The sequence below is a fragment of the Drosophila busckii genome, chromosome X (genome assembly GCF_011750605.1).
Source record: "Drosophila busckii strain San Diego stock center, stock number 13000-0081.31 chromosome X, ASM1175060v1, whole genome shotgun sequence".
NCBI classification, from domain to species: Eukaryota; Metazoa; Arthropoda; class Insecta; order Diptera; family Drosophilidae; genus Drosophila; species Drosophila busckii.
In genome coordinates this window covers 13,435,701-13,454,972 of record NC_046608.1, presented here as the reverse complement: position 1 = coordinate 13,454,972, position 19,272 = coordinate 13,435,701, and the positions used below count along the sequence as shown (strand labels likewise).

Below are 19,272 nucleotides of genomic sequence, written 5' to 3'. Positions count from 1 at the left end.
TTACCTTGTATGCAATCGTGATTGTAATTTTCGAAGAGCGCAACATTTCTAACTAATTATTATTATTATTTGATATGATTTTTTTTTTCGTAATTTTATAATTAACTTTGTTGTACCTTTAATTTTATTTGTTGTGTGTACTGTTAAACAATACCTTAAATATGTGCTTTTTTTTTTGTTTGTTTTATAAGCCCCGCCCGCCAAGTCCTCTAGCCCTTAGTACGCAAATTAGTTGTTGTAAGCAAATGACTAAGCCAAGCATAAAATTGTAAACATGAATGTATGAAAACTAAATGAAGATAAATCATATTGTATGATGCGCAGCAAACAGGTGTTAAAATTAAACGAGCATATTGTTTTTAGTGTTTTAAGTGTTGATTAACAAAGAAAGAAAGAAAATATAAAATTTTTTAAAAATATATATTTAACAAAGAAATAAGCATTGAATGTGATTCAAGATAAACGGCGTCAAGTAGAATGGAACAGAACAGAAAAGAGAAGAAAATTATTAACACGAACAGAATTCAAATGTACGGAACAGCTTTTAAATGTTTAAGCAAAACGATAATCTATAATTTTAATAAGCATTTTAATTTATTTTTATTTCATGTCTGCAATGCAAACGGCAAATTATAAATAGTTTAAGTGAGCTAAGGTATTCAAAATGCTCCTACTACGCCCAACGCCAATATCTTAATTGATTTTTGTAAAATGCCTTAAACAACAAAAACAACAACAAACAAATTTTGTCGTATAGTGTAACACTCATTGTCATAACGTGTATTTATCTCTCTATGTTAGTCGCCTATCTCTCTCTCTCTCTCTCTATCTTAATTGTGTTAATTTTTCATTTAATAACACTTATAATATTTTTTGATACACACAAAGTACGAATATGTAAATTAACAAATTAATTGTGTTAAAGCAAATAATTAAGTTTAAATGATTGATAACAATTTCTTAAGTTATAGTTTATGCAGCAGTGTGTGTGCATAAAAATATAAACATAAAACATAAGCATTACTCTTATTATTTTTTTTTTGCAATATTCAACACCCACACACAAACACACACACACATAAAGAAAATTAACATTTTTATAGTACATATTAAATTTAAACTGTATACACTTAATACATTATTTTATGATTTTCATAAGTGCTTTAAATTGTTATTGATTATCATACATGGAAAAAAACAAACACACAAATTATATTTGTATACAAGCATAAAAAAATATAAAATTTTATAAAATGTAATTAAAAGAAAAACAAACAATTTTGATTTCCATTCCTTTTTTTTTTTTAACTTTCACTAGATTTATTGTAAACCCAATTTACAAAGCCTTAATTAAAACCGAGAGAAAAAACGACAAGAACAACAAATCGCACAACCGAACTAAAAATCAAAATCAAAGCAATTAAACAGTATGCAACGATATAACAATAAACATTCACTCTAACGTGTTCAAACAGACAAAAGACATCCAAGCATCAAGCAAATGTGTATTCATGTGTTGGTAATGTACTTTGTAAGGCCATTATCGTTAATTATTGTTTTTCGAGTTCGAAATTGTTAGCAATTCAGAAACTTTTTATATGTAAATGCGAACAGACACCCACGGAAACGATTATATAAACAAAAAAAAAAAAAACTGTAGCTAGTCTATACTGAAGAACTATAACAATTATACTATTTACTATATAATATAATGCCGAACGAAGCCTGGCTTCAAATACAAAACAAAGAAAGTAACCGAAACGTAAACTATCGAACGAATATTTGTTAAACACATACAAACATATTTGCATTTAGAGTATTAGAGCTGTATTGATGTTCAGTTGTAGCCTTATTTAGTTCATAACTGCCTTTGCCCCTGCCTCAGCCTCCGTTGCAATCTCCTCAATATATTTGAAACAGCAAATGCGTAACAAAATCGAACTGAATAAGCAATAAACATTCGACACACAAGCAAGCGAAATACTTTAAAAACAAACCTCATTATATCGTATATAAGATATATATCTCTCTCTTTCTATGTAAGCGCTGTAAAGTGATATATACATAAACATTAACGTAGAATACAATACTTAAATTTCGCTCTTAAGATTGCCAAATGCACAAACGATTACCGATAACCGATAACAAGCATTAAGTATGCCATAGCTTAAAACAGCAAAATGTTGAACTTACAGTTTAAAGTTTCATATTAAATCAAAAAACACCAATTACCAAACGCTTATAAAACATTTATATAAAACCTAACTTAACTAGACTTAACAAATAGTTTACTACACACAAAAAAAAAAAAAATACAAATGGGTTCTTATTTTAAAAAAAAAAACCCCGAAACACCAAGAAGGCAAAACGCTTTAGCAATTCTTTAATTAGTAATTAATCAAAAAAAAAAACTTTAAGCATGGAACTTTATAGTTAATTATAAATTAACAATGTTATAGCATGTCACAGGGCTGCCTAAATAGTTTTTTTTTTATAACCAACTCAACTATTAGCAATTAGCTAACCAACAAAAGGGATTTTTATAAACTTATGCGTAACTCAGTTAGTTCGAATAGTAAATGCCATGTATTAGTGCATTTGCTAATGCAGCCCTGTTTAACATTAGTAGGTAAACTTTTTAAGCATATACAACATGAAATAATTAATCAATTGCATAATTATTGCTTAGCAGCAACAATAAGTTCTCAGTACAGATAATTAAATGTTTTCGCAACGCGTATATTTATATATATATATGTATATTCGAAATTGTATGTGTGTGTTTCGAACTCGAATAGTACCGTTAGGAAACGCGTTCATAATGAATTATACCTTAGCAGTTGCATACATATATACTAATGTTTAATAATCGCACATGCAAATTTATATATCTACATAAATATATATTTACAAATATACATACATTGAATATACAGAATTACAGAAACTTAAACAAATTAAACAACAAAGTCAAGTATATTTAACTAACATGTATCGAAATATTCTTGAAACGAAACAAATGAAATTTCTCAACAAAGTGAACAAAATCATGCAAAGTAAACAAGCCCAACTATAGCAAAAGCATAGGATATATAAAAAATTAAAACCGATATAATACATCAGTTATCTTAGCTTTAACATCGAAACTCAAATCAAATAAAGTAACAAATACAAAAAGTTGTATTGTGTGTTTTACAAAAACCCAAAATAAAAAAAAATAAAATAAATTAATTAGTTAAACTCTGAGAATAAAAGAATATGCCACGAGTTCATGAAAAAGTGAAACAAAAAAGGATAAAATAAGCAAATCTGTTATAACAAATACATAGTAAATAAATAATAATCTCACATATTAATAATTTTTGTGTCTGCGTATTTCAAATAAAACCAAAATCAAAATAAAAAAAAAAGAAAGAAAAACAACAAATATATATATATATATATGAATATTTTATACTTGCAGGCTGGCTCCAATTAAATCGTATTACAAAAACAAGTTGAAAAAACTAAGCAATTTGTTTTAATATTTAGTTGCTTGCATTTTTTAAAGCAAATAACGCGCGTATAATTAATAACAAGTATCCGTAATGTTGATCAGCTGCAGTGCTATAAATTATAATACTCCATATTCTGTTATATTGGATACATATAACTATTACTTAAAGCTTACTATGCCTGGTAAGTTTGAAAACTTTTCCTTACTACTTAACTAACAATAATCGTTGTTTGCCAGTTGTAAGTGTTTAACTATAAACGTTATACTACAAGTTTTTTTGTCCTACAAAAATATTTAGAGTCTTAAATTTTATTGATTAATTACATTAATTTATTTATTTACGCACGACATTCAATATGAATAACCACGGCATTCAATATCAATAAATCACTTGAAGTTTAGCTTAGCCTGAAGACAGTCTACCTCCCATGCCCACCCACAATCGTACGATGCGCTCTCTAAGCAACAAAATGGCGACGCTCTCGTTCAGTCGCAGCTGCAGCTCAGAGCGATCGACTGCATACGAACGAAAGCAGCGCTGCTTTCTCTCTCTCTCTCTCTCTCTCTCTATTGCTAAGCTAAGCCCGCGCATTGACTGTCGCCCACGCTCTCTGAGCTGCTTGCGCTCTCACCTACGGCTCTTGCACATACATCGAAGTTTGTGTGAGGCTGCCAGGCATCACGTAGGTCAGTTGTGTCTGAACTCTTGGCGAGTCACCAAGCAGTTCGCAAGTTGTCCGTGTAAATCTTAATACGTTACTTTGATTGGCAATTGCAAAGTTTCAAAAATAATCAAATACTAAAATCAATAACTCAAGTATTCCATTGCTAGTGTTAAAAGAATAAATTAGAGCATTTTATAATAAATATTTACATCCAATTTGGTGAAGTGTAAGAGACTAAGCCAAGTAGTTGCTTATATTTTGCCAAAAATATTTGACTTTGATTTAGAAAATTCTTCTTACAAAAGCTGCATATGAAAGTTAAAGGTCTAATGCTAATCTGAGGATTGAAAAAATAAACAACAAAGTTTACTGTACTCAAAAAAAAAAAAGTTTGGCTTACACTATAAATATTAATTATTACTATAAACTTAATATATTAATACAATTTCACAGTAGGCTGCAGCATATAAGCAAAATCCAAATTGAGTACAAACTATAAGACGTCTCAACGCCTGGCGCCTCGTTTGGCTTCTCCGGCGGCCTTGCGGAAACGATTGTGTGCACCATGACCAAACTGTTTGCTGGCAGCGAGCAGCGCCGTCGAGCCGGCCACCTCATCCTTCTCCGGCAAATGCGCCACATGCAGAATATCCCACAGCAACTTGCCACTCTCCGTTGACTGCAGCAGATCCGCCAGCTCTGTCTGAGTGCGTTCCAGCAGTTGACGCAAGCTGCCGCCACGTCGCAGCAAGCCGTGCACATTACGCGTGTGCACGCCGGGCAGACGCAGCAGAAAATCGTGTATGGCATTGTTGTACTGCAATTGGTCGCCGGCGGCGTCGGTGAGCGCCTCCTCGCTGCCCAGGCTGGCGGCCAGCTGTGCGTCTGGCTCCTCTTTGCCCAGCTTGAGCTCCTCGAACAGCTGGGCCGTAGCATAAGGACTGGGCGACCATATCAGACGCAGCTTGGGAAAATGCAAGGTAAGCAGCTGCAGCTTTTGCATAATATCCGCATTTGTAGCCGTTGTCTGTTGTGACAACATGAACTTGCCCTGCAGATGAAACGGACGATTCTGATCGAACTCGATGAGTAGAATGGGCTTGGCATAGTAGCGCTGCATCTGGACGCACTGATTGTAGAGCCGCCCCGAGTTGAGTGAGCCAATCAAATCGGATATGGATTTGCGTTCAACGCAAATCTCGGGCGTCAGAATATAATCGCCAATGGTAATGGTGACGGGCAGCACCTCCAGGCCACGTCGATGTATAAGACAGGGCAGATCGGAGCGAAATTCACGCATGTCCACAATAATCTTGGGTGTAATGCGTGCAGCGGTTAGAGCAGCGCCTGCATTGGCGCCTTGACGTGTCTGCGCATTGCCAGCGGGCTCATCATCGTAGCTCTTGAACAGCACAAAGGCTTCATCCGTTTTGCCATCCTGATACTCAGGCACGACCATTTTCTGCAAATCATAAATTGTCATATATAAAGCTTTAGTTATTAAACAAATGTGTGCTTACGCTTTTGGTATCAATGATTAGCTCAAAGGCGGACTTTTCACGCCGCAAGCTAGTCAAGTATGATTGCTCCTCCACGGTGCGTGCATGTATCAAAAAGTAGATCTTCAATCGCTCAGCGGGCGGGCGGCGACAACGCGCCTCGTACACTTCCAGTTGCCTTATGGCCGTCACATTTGTATTGTACATGATGACATACTGCGGCTGCAGCTGCTCCAGCATGTGCTCCAATGCCAAAGCACCTTCGCGCTCTGTCTTAAAGGTCTGCAGACAAATGCAAGGCTGACGCTGCTCCTGCAGCGCTGCTGAGACATCGAACTGCTCCAGTTCGGGTATGATTTCAAAAATAGATTCATTTGCATTTGGTTCCGCTTTGAGCGGCGCTTGCGTCTGCGTCATGGTCAGCATATAGCTTTCCTCAAACATTTGCAGTTGCTCCGCATCGTTGTCGAGCAGCAGCTGCGTCAGCTCATCCAGCTGTGGCTGCTCTGGCGCCACTGCTGCTTGCTGCGGCTTCGACTTTGGCTGCGCTGCATTGCTTGCCATGGCATTGGCCTGACTTTGACGCGCAAACTCCTCGTTCAGCTTGCCCACGTGCACTTCATGGTGCATCGCCTGCTGCAGCAGAAAGCGTGCACCGCCTTGTGTTAGATACTGCTTCAGCTGATAGCAGGTGCGCGCATCCTGGCAGAGTATCAGCACCTTGGGTGCCTGCAAATGATTGGCACCCAAGCGTTTACGCATATCACTTGGTATATCCACTGTAAGCAGCTCGTTCAGTGGCTGCCACTTGGGGCAATGCTCTGGCGCAAATTCTTGTAAGCAAACAAATCCAAATTAATATGTCTCTCTCTCTCTCTCTCTCTCACTCTATTTGGTGCTTACCATTTTGTCCATTGTAGACTCGCTGCTTGGACAGCATAAATATTTGCTCGGCAGCATCCAGCAGCGTCCAGCCCGAGTTGCTCATGGCGTACTCTGTGCCACGATAGCGTTTGATCAGCGCATAGGCGCTCACAGCATCTTGATACATGGTCGAGCTAAGCAAACATTAATTATTAAATTATATTAACAAGCAGTAAAACTCACATCATCAAGCTGCGCAGTATCTTAAGATCAGCAACAATTAATTTTGTCTGTGAGTTGAGCTGATGCCAAATGCAGTCCAACTGCGCCTGCAATATTTTATGGAACTTCTTGGTCACACAATTCTCCACGGTGATCGCCTCCATGTCGACGGTGCGGTTGATGCGCTTGATTTCGCGCACTAAAAAATTCATTATATCCAAGATGTGCGTTTGTATGGAGCTCATGTGCACGGAGAGCGGCACGTGCAGCTCAATGGTTTGGGTTTGCCATGGCTGCAAGGCAGCACGCACTGTGGCGTGGAAGCGTGGCCAAATATATAAATGCTTCAGGAACAAGTTGCGCATGGTGCGTTCAATGTGTGCGTAGCCAATGGTGAAGGCCTCGGGACTGCTGGAGAAAGCCTTAATGAAGCCTGTTTTGTTGCGCTGGCGATACAAGCGCAGTGCGAATGCCTCCTGGCAGCTCTCTATGATGCTATGGGCACGCAGCACAATTACGCCAGTGATAAGCTCAATGGGTATGCGCTGCTTTAGCAGATCCACAACCAAAATACGTGTGCTAATAAACTGTATGCCGCCCTCCAAATAAACGCGTTCTCTGCATATAAAGCAAGTATAAAATTCAATACTGTGTTCAATGAAATTATTTACTAACCGTTCCTGTGCCGTATTGGCCACCTCATGCACAAACTTGCTTTCCAGCTTGGATTTATAGTACTGCTCCTCAATGTCCGAGCTGTTGATCACCAGTAGCAGATTGCCCGCATCGCTGTATACGTTCAATAGGTTGAGCAGCACGCGCTCATAGCTTAGACCTCTACAAAAAGCATCAATAATTAATTAATAACTATTAACTAAAACTCGCACTTACTTGGCACACACAAGCAGACCGTCGGTATGCACGAGATCTAAAAACATTTGTTTCTCATATTCCAGCAGGACCACATCCTTGCGCATTAGATACTCCTCAGCGGTTACCAAATTGGCCAACTCCTCATCCTCTTGTGATTCCAAGGCAGCTGCTGCAGCAGCAGCCGCCGCGGCTGCTGATGTGCTTGCTGTTTCCTCCTGCTGTGTTACTTCCTTCTCAGCAACTTCTATTCCTGACTCAGGGGCCAACTCCTGGTCAGACATGGCGCAACAATTTCACAACAAACAAAACAATAATAAAACGCCGGCTATCGATATACCCCTGAAATGTAAACACGTTGCTATTGCCTACCACCACGCAGCTGTGGGCGCCAAACTGTATTTTGAAATTACATGCACAGTAAGCTCGTTTAATTAAATACAGATAATATAAAACGCAGTGCTGTATTTAATAAACATATTAAACTGTAAATTTTCAAACGCAATTGGAATACATCGTTAAGCAGTGCACAAAATATCGTGTTGAGATATGCATATCGATAGTTAGATACAGCTCAGCTGTTATCACCAAGGCACGTGTAGGAATTTCATTGTTAAATAAATTACTTTTAAAACTACTGTCGTGCGTATAACTTCGTTTATAACATTTTAAGAAGAATAAATAAAGCAAATAATATTAAATAAAATCGTAAAATGTCGGACGATATATCAGCATTCTCGGCTTACGGCTCTAAGTCACGCGCTCAACAACAGAAGAAAAAGGCTGCAAAGAAGCCAATGAAGAATTCAGCACCAAAGCAAAAAATTAACGGTGTCTCACCAAAAGGACGGTTGGATAAGGGCAAGCAAGAGCAGAAAAAGGTAAGCATTAGACAGTGTGTGTGGAGATATCCCTAAAGCAGCATTGATTTAATAAATTTAGAAAAAAAAGGAAACTAAAGAGCCCAAGATGGACACAACCGCTGATTTGGCTGCCAAAATGGGGAGATTGATCAATAAATGTCAACGTCGCAATAACAATAGCAGCCTCAGCGCCGCCACTAGCGCTGACAGCGATGAAAGCTTCGACAGCAGCCAAGATGGCTGCGATTTCACAGGCAGCGACAGTCAAGTTGATACCAGCAATATAACGGCAGGTGGCAGCAGCAATATAACGGCAGATGACAGCAGCAATATAACTGCAGATGACAGTGGAAGTGACGACAGCACTAGTGGAACTGGCGGCGATTTTGACAGCTACAACAGCGACGAGGATCAATTCAGCGAGGAGTATACGCTTAATAGTCAAAGCTTCAGCAGCAACAGCGGCATTAATAGCAGCAGCGTCAGCGGCAACAGCAGCGCCAGTGGCACCAAGAACAGCAGCGGCATCAATAGTAGTAGCGTCAGCGGTAACGGCAACAGCAGCGTCAGCGGCATCAACAATAGTAGCATCAACAGCAGCGATAATACAATTTCTAGCATTGAAGCAGAGATGCCGGCTATTCGAAATCAAGGCAGACGTCAGACTATGTTTGACGGTGATATGAATAATAATAAAAACAACAACAAAAAGCAGCCCAAGGCGCAGTCGCCACAACGTAAGAGCTTAGGATCAGAAGCACCTAGCTGTCCAATGCCTACAAAGCGTGGTGCAGCTCCAAGCTGTCCGATGCCGTCAAAGAAGTCGAAAGAAAATGCGCCAGTTACAGCTTTGAAGGGCGCGCGCGCAGCAGCAGCAGTGACCAACAAAATGGCGACCAAATCATGCCCGCTGCCAGCAAAGAATAAACAAGAAAAGCAAGTTGCTAATGCTAAAGCTGCTGCTGATGCTAAGGCTGCTGCCAATGCTAAGACTGCTCCCAATGCTAAGGCTGTTGCAAATGGCGCAAGGCCAGCTGTGCATGAGCTCAACAGCTTGGAGGAAGGCAAGCGCGTGCTCCGCTGGTTGCTAAATCCAGTGGATTCTGCCAAGTTCTTTTCGGACTATTGGGAGCGTAATGCTCTGCATATAAAACGCGCACATCCGACTTACTTCAGTGAGCTGATCTCCTTTAAAATGATTGACCAAATGCTGCTGCGTAATCATTTGGAATTCACCACCAACATTGACATAACTAGCTACAAGGATGGCGTACGTGAAACGCATAATCCAGATGGACGCGCCATGCCGCCAGCGGTGTGGGGCTTCTATGGCGATGGCTGCAGCGTGCGCATACTCAACCCAAGTAGCTACTTGACGCAGCTGCGTCAGGTGTGCAGCGTGCTGCAGGAATACTTCCATTGTCTGGTTGGCGCCAATGTTTACCTTACGCCGCCCAAGAGTCAAGGCTTTGCGCCGCACTATGATGACATCGAGGCCTTTGTGTTGCAGGTAGAGGGACGCAAGCGCTGGCGTTTGTATTCGCCGCCTACGCCCAGCGAGACGCTAGCATTGGTATCGTCGCCCAATTTAAAGCCCGAGCAGCTGGGTCCTCCTATTTTCGATGGTGTGCTAGAAGCCGGCGATATACTCTACTTTCCACGCGGCACTGTGCATCAGGCGTTGACCGAGAAGAAACATCACTCACTGCACATCACGCTGAGCGTTTATCAGAAGCAGGCGTATGCTAATCTAATGGAGCACCTCATGCCCTCAGTGCTGGAGCGTGCTGTTAAGCAACATCTGAGCTTGCGTCGTGGACTGCCGCTGCATACTTGGCAGCATTTGGGTCTAGCACATGGCACCAAGAAAACTCCACAGCGTGCTGAAATGCAGGCCCAGATTAAGCGCATGGTGACACAATATTTAATGCCAACAGATTCTCAGATCGATAATGCTGTCGACCAGCTGGCGAAGCGCTACCAGCACGAGGCACTGCCGCCCACCCTACTGCCAGAGGAGCTGTGCCGCACTGTCTTTGGCTCACGCAGCGAAACGAATTCGCTGGGCCAATGCCTATGTGACTACGAGATCACGGAGCAAACCAGCGTGCGTCTGCTGCGCGCCAACATACTGCGCTTGATGGCCGAGGATAGTAGTTTGCGCATTTATTACTACGTGGATAATGCCCTGGAGTACTGCAAATATGAGGCGAACTTTATGGAGATTGAGCCCACAGAGGCTGGCGCCGTGGAGCTGCTGCTGACCACTTATCCCAAATACATCAAAGTGTCACAGCTGCCGCTTCGCAGCGCCGAGCGTCGTGTTGAGGTCGTCACTGCGCTCTGGGAGCGTGGACTGCTCATGACCGAAAAGCCATTCAACAAGCTGTAATTTGATTGTATTGAATAATTAAATTACTCTAGTACACTGATCATAATCAAAATTAATTTTAATACACAAAAAAATGTAAACAGACTTAAGTCATGTACCACAAGTGCACGTAATCATATCGTCTTCATACTTCCTGTAATTCATTATGTATCATACATCCATTCAGACTGTTCCTATATCATAAATAAATACAACACATGTGCTCAAAAGTTGTGTTATTTACTTTAAGCTCTAGCACTTTTTGTATATATAGAGACACTTGTATGTGACTTAGCTATGTATTATTTATAAAAAAAACCAATGCAAGGAATCTATTGTTAACAAATTATGATAAGTCTGATCAACGTAACGTTTGATTCAAGCCGCGCTGCGAATCTTCTTGCGCTCGCGATATAGACTTTCTCTCTGAACTGCAAATAAATAAGAAATTTTAAACAGTTGCTGCAATAGCTAAATCTTAAAGTTACTTACTATAAGGATCAAAACGTATTACTTCGATTTTGTCCGCCAGTCGCTCCCGGAACGCATTGAACTGATGGCCACTCACTGCGCTCTCAAGCACCACCATAATACGCCTGTTCAGATATGTTAATTATTAGATTATCATCATAGCTATATGATTAGATTTACTTACTTGCTTCTGACTTTCTTCAACAACACACTAGTTAAACGCATTTTAAGTTATTGATGTCAAGATGGAGTTAAATAAATACGGCCAAAAATTTGTTGTGCAAGTGCCAGCTGATATGTGCTCATGGCTGACAGCTAATGCGCTTGATAGCAATGTTATCGATAGTCGCAGCACTGGGCGCTTAATTTAAAATGCAGCTTGTTGCCTGCGTGTTGACTTTGCCTTTTAGAAACATAAATGTAAATACATTTCAATTTACTGTTGCCTTTACGGCAACTGTTTTGCACCTGAAGCCATGGAAAAAGCAAAAATTTAATCCACTTAAGCTCCGGCTTAAGTGTACTTAAAGCGAAGCAAACAATATAAGTAGTTTATAGCGAGCGCTTGCCGCTGTCCGTGCCCTCGAATGACGCTGACTGGACAAAGTCAGACAATCAGCGTTACATAGTTGACGTAGTACATCAAAAGACTTTAGACGCCAGCTATTGCTGGGGGGTGGATGGGCGTGTGAATTTGTTTTCCGTAACGGTTTTGTTGCATTGGCTGTTAAATGGCTTAAGCTGCAAATTAAATTAAATGAATACATACTGAGTAATGCCATGCACCCAGGGGCACTTGCTCATTGTCAGGGTCAAAAGATGCGGTACGTAAACACGAACGTGCATCGGCCACAATACATAACCTCAAACAAAAGCTTAGGCGCCTAATCTGCGCTGCCCGATGACTGGGCTCGCCACCACCCGGTCACCCGGTCGCTGGTTTCTGCTGAAGGTAAGGTCAGCAGCAACAGCAGCAGCAGTCATAAGCAATAGATACTACATTTGTTTGTATGTACAAACATATGAGAAAATAACATAAATAAGCTCGTTTGCTCAAAGCAGCTGTAAAAGCGGCGAAATAGCCGTTATATGCCTGGTAATTGCGACCTGACGTGCTTTCGCTCGTTGCCCAACACTAAGACCCAAACCTAAAACGAAAAACAAAAGCACGTGCACGCATCTCGCTCGCACCTGTGGCCGAAACCCACTCAAAAGCTGCGTTAAATGCAGCTGAAGCTTTGGCTAAAGCGCCAGCTCAGAAACCAAACAAAAACAAGCAAAGGCACTCACACACACACACACACACACGCGCATAGGACATCCTCCCACACATTCGCACACTCGGGGTGCATTTTGTAAGAAAAGCTTTTCAAAAAATGCATGCCTAAATTTGATAAAACAATATAAGCAGCTGTAATTAGGCATAATTTAGAAAAGTCATGTACACTTAGCTGTAAAATATAATGCTTGTGTTAAATTTAAACCTGAACTAATTGCTTGAACGTGACTGTTTTTCAGAAACCAAAGCAGACAGCAAGCACAACATATAAAATGTTTGGCTGCTGCTGCTGCTTCGTCGCACTTGTAGAGCTTTTTATTCGCCGTATACCCGCAGGTGGTGGTGGCGGTGGTGGTTTTATTGCGAATGCGAGGTGGGCGTGCGGGCCGAAAGCTTTTCACATAAGACAACGTCATCGTCATCGTGTAAATAAACGCAAACGCAAGTTTCAGTTCACCAAAGATAGTCGAGCGAGGCGGTTGCCTAAGCGCAAAACAAACCATTTGCAAAGCGCCAAACAGAACACAAAACCAAAGAAAAACTTCAATGAGAATAAATAAAAACTAAATGTGGTGAACCAGGCGAAGTAAGAACTAAAAAAAAATCAACAACTGTGCAAAGGCTGTGCCAAAGTGAAAAGGCGCAATGCAAAAACGGCAACAATAAAAAACTCTCAATCTCTGCCTTTTGCTTTGCTCCTGCTGCAACAGCAACAACAACAACGGCGACGGCAACTGCCATTAAAAATAAGGCTGCTGCCACTACTGTTGTTGTTGTTGTTGTTGTTGTTCTCGTTGTTGCTCTTACTGCTCCTGACAGTTACATTATCGCGCGGCGCGTGTAAATAACAGCGTGGAGCATTTTTTTGTTGTTTGTTTTCATTTTGTTTGTTTTCATTTTCTTTTTTCTTGCATATTTTTTTCATGTGTTTACTATAAACAGTTTCAACAACAAATGAATTGAAGTGTAGAGCTTCCTAGCAGAAATCTACATAAATTAACAAAACCAAAAACAAGCAGAATTAACAAAAACAAAAAGCAAGAACTAAAAAAACACAGCAAAACTACAAAATTTACAACTACAGCAACAGTTACAGTCAGTGGCAAAAAAGTAGCGGTAAGTACTAATTGACAAACAAGCAAACCACAAGATTCCAAATGCAGTGTCCAGCTCCAGCTCCAGCACCAGCACCAGCAAGCGTTCTATGGCGGTCTTGTTACCGTTACCGTTATCCTCTCCCACGCAGCTTGTGTTTTGTGTTTTTATGTGTGCGTGTGAATTGTCGCAATTGAAGTATTTGCAGGGCAGAAAGTGAAAGAAAAAAAAAAATTAAGTACCTTCGTTAAAACAACTAATTAAAATGAGAGGCAACAACTGGCGCTCCTCCTTTTTAGCGCTTACCTCATCATCATACTACGACTACTCTCGAGGCAACGGTGTCCTTGGCCATGCGCCCACGCAGCTGCATTTACAGTTAGTAGTTGCATTCATTCGCATTTGTCTTTGCCCAACGTTCTCTGTCTCTTGTTCTTGCTCGCTCAACCAGTATTATTCTAAAATACATCACACTTAGCATCTGGGTTTATTAAGAACGACAAATGTTAATAATAAAAGAAAACACAATTTTTATGTTTAGAGCTCTCGAAAAATAAAAAGCTAATTGTTTTTTATTATGTTTAAATATTTACAATATTGTAATGCACGTAAAAACACAGTTTGTAATTTAAAAAAAAAGTGTGCAACTAAAACTTAAATGCAATTGTTATTAATTTCGAATTTGTAAATCAAGATCAATTCTTTGCAAGCAAATAAACAAATCTATAACTTACAAGCAAACATAAATCTTAATACATACAAATGTTTGTGTATAGCTGAGATGCTGAAGCTGGCATACATAAGTAAATGAATAAATAATGTAAACAAAATATTAAATTGGAAGAAATTTACTTGTGCGCACGCCGACAATACAATAGGACGATATATAGAGTAGAGCGCGACGCAGTGGCAGAGGCCGAGGCATTGGCAAAGGGAGAGAGCAGGCGGGGAGCATTACAAAGGAGACTTGAGGTGTTAGCTCCGGCCTGTCTGCCTGCCTGCCTGGCAATCTTATAGTAAATTGTGCAAAAGGCCATAAAATTAAAGCACAAATTAACAGGCCGCTCTATCTCTCGCTCGATGTGTGCAAACGAGCGAGTGAGCCAGAGAGAGAGAGAGAGGAGGCGACGACACAGAGCGAGCTGCATTAAACAGTTTGAGTAGCATTGCTTTCTACTAGTGCAGACACTTGTTTCCTTTTTGCACTTGTTTCGACGTTTTGTACATTGATCTTAAACACGTCTACCCAGCAGTAAATTTACATATTAGCAGCGGGTATATTGACTACAGCAAATCTAAGCTAACAATTAGTTATGATACAATTAAATGTACCAGCAAATATGCGCATTTGATTTGCAAGTTTTTTTTGGCTTGCACTTAGGGTATTTAATAGTCGAGCATAGTTAGCACATTCCACATTCTTATGGTTTGTTTGCCTCTGAAATGCTTACGGCATATGCATGTGTGTGTGTGTGTGTGTGGAATTGTGCAATAAAAACAACAATAACAAACAATTGCCTCCGTTACAGCGGTCGCACACTCATCGGTTACAATCACACTCACACAATCGCCAGCATGAAAACAAATTATGTTCTATGTGTGCGTGTGTGTGTGTGTGTGTGTGTGTGTGCATTACAGAATAATAATCAAATTTTTGCAGTCTTTGGTTGAGATCAGGCACCCACGCATATGTTTGTATCGCCTTTAGCGCATACCTGCTTTGCACTCTTTCTTACTCTCACTCGCTGCCGAGAGTGAGAGTGGCGCGCGCGCTCTCTTTCTCTCCGCTCAGTACTTGAGTTCTTTGATAATAGAATGCGTGCGCTCTCTCGCTCGCTTGCCGGCCAGTTGCTTTGCCAGAGCTTTTGCCGTTAGACTCGCGAGCGTTGCTAAACAAAATAATAAATACAAACTACAATTAATTGAAATAGAAAATAAATAAATAGGCAAACAACTAAACTAAACTAATGAAATGAAAAGTAAACGGCAGCATAAATACAATTCAATGAGATGATCGCACCTTTGTGTGCGTTATTTTAAACATATTTTGTTTTTTTTTTGCATGTGCGCTTTTTTTCTGGTGTGTGCGTTTTGGACAAATGTGTAACAGATTATCAGGCAAACAACAACAGCAAGCAACAACAAGAACAACAACAACAATCAGGGGTTCGTTTGTACTGAGAGTAAAAGCGCAGAGCGCAGCGCGAAGAGAGAGAGAGAGAGAGAGAGAGAGAGAGAGAGAGAAAGAGCGAGAGCGGGTGAGTGTATTTTCGATATGCAGTGCTTGCTTAACTGTAAACCAAACTGCAAGTTTGCAATTTGCAAAGCACTGCGCAGATGATTCTAATTTTATTTGCAATTTTTTATTATAAAAAGTGAGCAATTATCAGTATAAAGGTTCTATAGGATACCTTTTCAACTTAAGCCACTGTTTACATATGTATCTACAATTGTAGCTTGTGCAACAACTAATAATACTTGATAATACTTCCGACATTTTCCATGAGCTCACGCTGCTTATAACTGTATAATTTAATTAGTTGTACTTGGAATACATATGAGCACAAGCATACACAGAACAAACAGTTGACTCTGTTATTTGCTGATAGTTTTACACACGTAAATGTATTTATATATGTATATACAACAAACAAACATATGTACACTATATTCAGTTACAATGCATCAAATTATTTTGTTTAATTAAAGTCTCGCTGCGGTTTTGCACCTTTTGCCATATTTTCTCACGTCTGTTAGTGTGTGTGTGTGTGTGTTAGTTGTTATTATTTTGTTGTTGTTGGCAATTTCATTAACAATTCCAATTTTCATTCCTAGCTTGATTTGTGCGACGAGCTGTGCAAATGTCACAAACTGTTTGCTTGTGGTTTACACACCGCCATATGTGTGACAATAATTTATTAACAATCCTATTATGCACTAATTAAGTCAACAATAAAAACAAAACGCTATACAGAATGATTGCATTTGTTATTGTTAGTCGTCGATTGGTCGATCGATAACACTAGGCAGCAAATTCAGCACATTCAGCACATCTAAACAGAATGAAAAAATATTAAGTTATACAGTTGGTTTCTAATACAATATATATATTTTTTATTTTACGTTTTGATTTTGTTTTAATTAAAATTTGAAATTGCATAAAAATCGCATAACCTGCATCACTTTTAAGTCCTCACAGTTTGCCTTCAAAGTATATGGATCCAATAAGAACCAATGCCAGTGGCAAGCTCACAATTAAAGTTTTAATTTTGACTGAATTCCCGCACATATAGTTCAGAAAACTGCCAACAAGTTTGCATAATAAAAATCGAAAGTCGGGCCACTGTATGCGCAGGAATCGACCACCAAATAAACAACAGAGTAGATTCCCTAAAGCGTTCAGCTTACGCTTTATTATGCTCAGCTGGGATCGCTGGTGCTTTTCCAAAAGCTGTGTATATTTTCTAAGAATTAAACAGATATATAGATATATAGATTGGTTAATATATGAGTAAGCCAACTTACAGCTCTAATTCATAAATTGACTGATCGTAGTTCTTGGCCTGCTCAATTATCACCCTATAGGCCAACTGCTTGATTTCCCTGATATCATGCAGCAGCTGCTCAATGTGCTCAGCCGGAAAACTTCGCTCAGCAAGCAGCAACTGAAATGGAAATCATGACTACTTGGCATTGAAATAAAAGTCTTTGGCTTACTTGTTCCTTCAGCTCCTCTATGTAGATTTCATTGCAAGTATTTTCTCGCTGCAGATCGGCCAACTGCTTGGCCAGCTCACGAAACTTGGCGAATTCACGAAACATTTCACGTCGCGACAGCAGCAAGGCCTCGGCATTGTTATTCAAGTCCTGCGTGAGGGCGTCCAGCTCCTTGCGACGCTGGCGTTCCATAGTCTCATTGAATAGCTTAGCTTGAGTTGCCACAATCTGCGCTTTGCTCAGCTTCAGGGCTAGACGATCGGCACGTTGCTGCTGACGCCAAATCCATCGATTGTGCAAATAGAGATTATCCAGTAAGTAGCGTGACTGCCAAAAGAAGAGAAGAATAGGCAAGTTAGACAGGCGGAAGTCGGAAGTTGGAAGAGTCGATAGTCTCAGCAGATATTTGGCTTGTCTTGACTTCAGCTTTCGATTTGTGCAAAAAGAGATATGGACATACCTTCTCCTTATATTTCTTCAGGAGACAATTCAGTATGAGCGCTTCGGCGCGTCGACGACGCCAAAGTCGTTTGAGCAGGACATTCAAAACTTTTCTACCATGCAGCGTGCTCTTCTCATCAAGCATCTGCTGCTGCTGCTGCTCTGTGTCTTGCTCATCTATCAGCTGCTCATCCATGGACATTGAGTAAGGTTGCTTCAGCAATATTTGGAGTATAGTGTCTAGATCTTTAATGTCCTTCTCGAGTTGTGTCTCGCATTGTGGAGCAAATGCAGACGGCAATAGCTGCTGCTGCTGCAGAGGAGCTTGGTCGTCCTTTAAGACTTTAAGCTGTGGCATGACCTTGCTTCAAACATTAGCATAAGCCATTAAAAGGAGCAGCGTATGCAGAAGTTACTTACTGTTGGATCAATTATCAAAAAAAATCTAGCGCTTTGTTTATAATTTGTGAAAAGTACAAAATCGAAGAGTGAGTAAAAATAGTTGAGAAATTGTACTTTGCCCTATTATAAAAATGTCAAGCGCATTTATAGAAAAAGTCAATGCCTATTTAGATCAGAGTAGAAATAGTGCATAAGTAATTTACAGTAAACATTGTATAAAAGCAACGCTCTTAAAATTAGAATTACAAGAACTGCTTAAATTATTTATTTTAATATTTTAACTAATAAAACTGAAGAAATGCCCAAGCTGTTTACAATTTCGATTCCCGTTTTGTATATAATAAACTTATGAAAAAACTAGTTGTTCACTGTATTTAAATTATATATATATTATATCTCATTAACCTACTTGTTAAGAAAGCTGTCAAGAAAGGGAAACGTTAATCATGTTAAGGCAATCAACATAAACTTTAAATTGTAGTTTCAATAAATTATAAATTCTTTGCTCTCTCTCTCTGCATCAGAAGTCTTGTGAACGACACATAATTAATTAAAATATCATTAAGAGCCAAGCGTAGAATGTTGGCCTAGGTAACGAACGGACGTAAACTGGTCAACAACAACAACAACAAGAGCCAAGAGCCAGGCAATTTCCAAAGCCAAGTCAATAGACAACAGGCAAACTAATTATGCGCTTCAGCGCCACTGGAATCTTTTGCATATGAAAGCAGTCGTGTAATTGAGATACGCCCAGCCACCCACAAGCCCCCAATCACTATCCGGAGAGGTCAGAGCGCAAAGCTTGAGCCAGAGCAGAGCAGAGCAGCCTACGCAACACGCCCAACACCCACCCACCCAGCCATTGCTATTGTTAGAGCCACTCAGTTTTTTAAGCATTGATTAAAAGTTGTAGCCAAGTCAAGTCACAAATGCTTGACAGAGAGGAGAGTCCTTGTCAAACAGAATCAGAGCGCGTGACCAGCTTATGGCTACCTACAGTATATGGCATATATATGT

At 39.9% G+C, this 19,272-nt stretch overlaps 4 protein-coding genes across 5 annotated transcripts; 1 reads left to right on the top strand and 3 right to left on the bottom strand.

Annotated features, from left to right (window-relative positions):
• Positions 1-4,622: 4,622 nt before the first annotated feature.
• On the bottom strand, positions 4,623-7,927 carry LOC108605687 (DNA repair endonuclease XPF). The gene is made up of 6 exons (XM_017995478.1): positions 7,638-7,927; positions 7,422-7,583; positions 6,768-7,364; positions 6,564-6,718; positions 5,682-6,493; positions 4,623-5,623 (listed from the first exon to the last, which is right to left on the bottom strand). Exons 1-6 carry the CDS (start codon positions 7,898-7,900, stop codon positions 4,667-4,669), a joined length of 2,946 nt encoding a protein of 981 aa, XP_017850967.1. The 5' UTR covers positions 7,901-7,927; the 3' UTR covers positions 4,623-4,666.
• A 332-nt stretch (positions 7,928-8,259) lies between these two features.
• Positions 8,260-10,976, top strand: LOC108607181 (bifunctional lysine-specific demethylase and histidyl-hydroxylase NO66). Its single transcript, XM_017997837.1, has 2 exons — positions 8,260-8,497; positions 8,559-10,976. Exons 1-2 carry the CDS (start codon positions 8,330-8,332, stop codon positions 10,869-10,871), a joined length of 2,481 nt encoding a protein of 826 aa, XP_017853326.1. The 5' UTR covers positions 8,260-8,329; the 3' UTR covers positions 10,872-10,976.
• A 95-nt stretch (positions 10,977-11,071) lies between these two features.
• LOC108607182 (39S ribosomal protein L33, mitochondrial) lies at positions 11,072-11,705 on the bottom strand. Its single transcript, XM_017997839.1, has 3 exons — positions 11,506-11,705; positions 11,343-11,446; positions 11,072-11,281 (listed from the first exon to the last, which is right to left on the bottom strand). Exons 1-3 carry the CDS (start codon positions 11,544-11,546, stop codon positions 11,229-11,231), a joined length of 198 nt encoding a protein of 65 aa, XP_017853328.1. The 5' UTR covers positions 11,547-11,705; the 3' UTR covers positions 11,072-11,228.
• Positions 11,706-16,785: 5,080 nt separating this feature from the next.
• Positions 16,786-18,368, bottom strand: LOC108606331. Of its 2 annotated transcripts, none has more exons than XM_017996355.2 (5): positions 18,274-18,368; positions 17,873-18,214; positions 17,413-17,739; positions 17,221-17,360; positions 16,786-17,159 (listed from the first exon to the last, which is right to left on the bottom strand). In XM_017996355.2, the coding sequence occupies exons 2-5, from the start codon at positions 18,209-18,211 to the stop codon at positions 16,889-16,891; spliced, it is 1,077 nt and encodes a 358-aa protein (XP_017851844.1). In that variant the 5' UTR covers positions 18,212-18,214; positions 18,274-18,368; the 3' UTR covers positions 16,786-16,888. The 2 variants fall into 2 exon arrangements, with proteins under 2 accessions (XP_017851844.1, XP_017851845.1); XM_017996356.2 differs by having other exon boundaries at positions 17,873-18,218; positions 18,274-18,354.
• Positions 18,369-19,272: the final 904 nt, after the last annotated feature.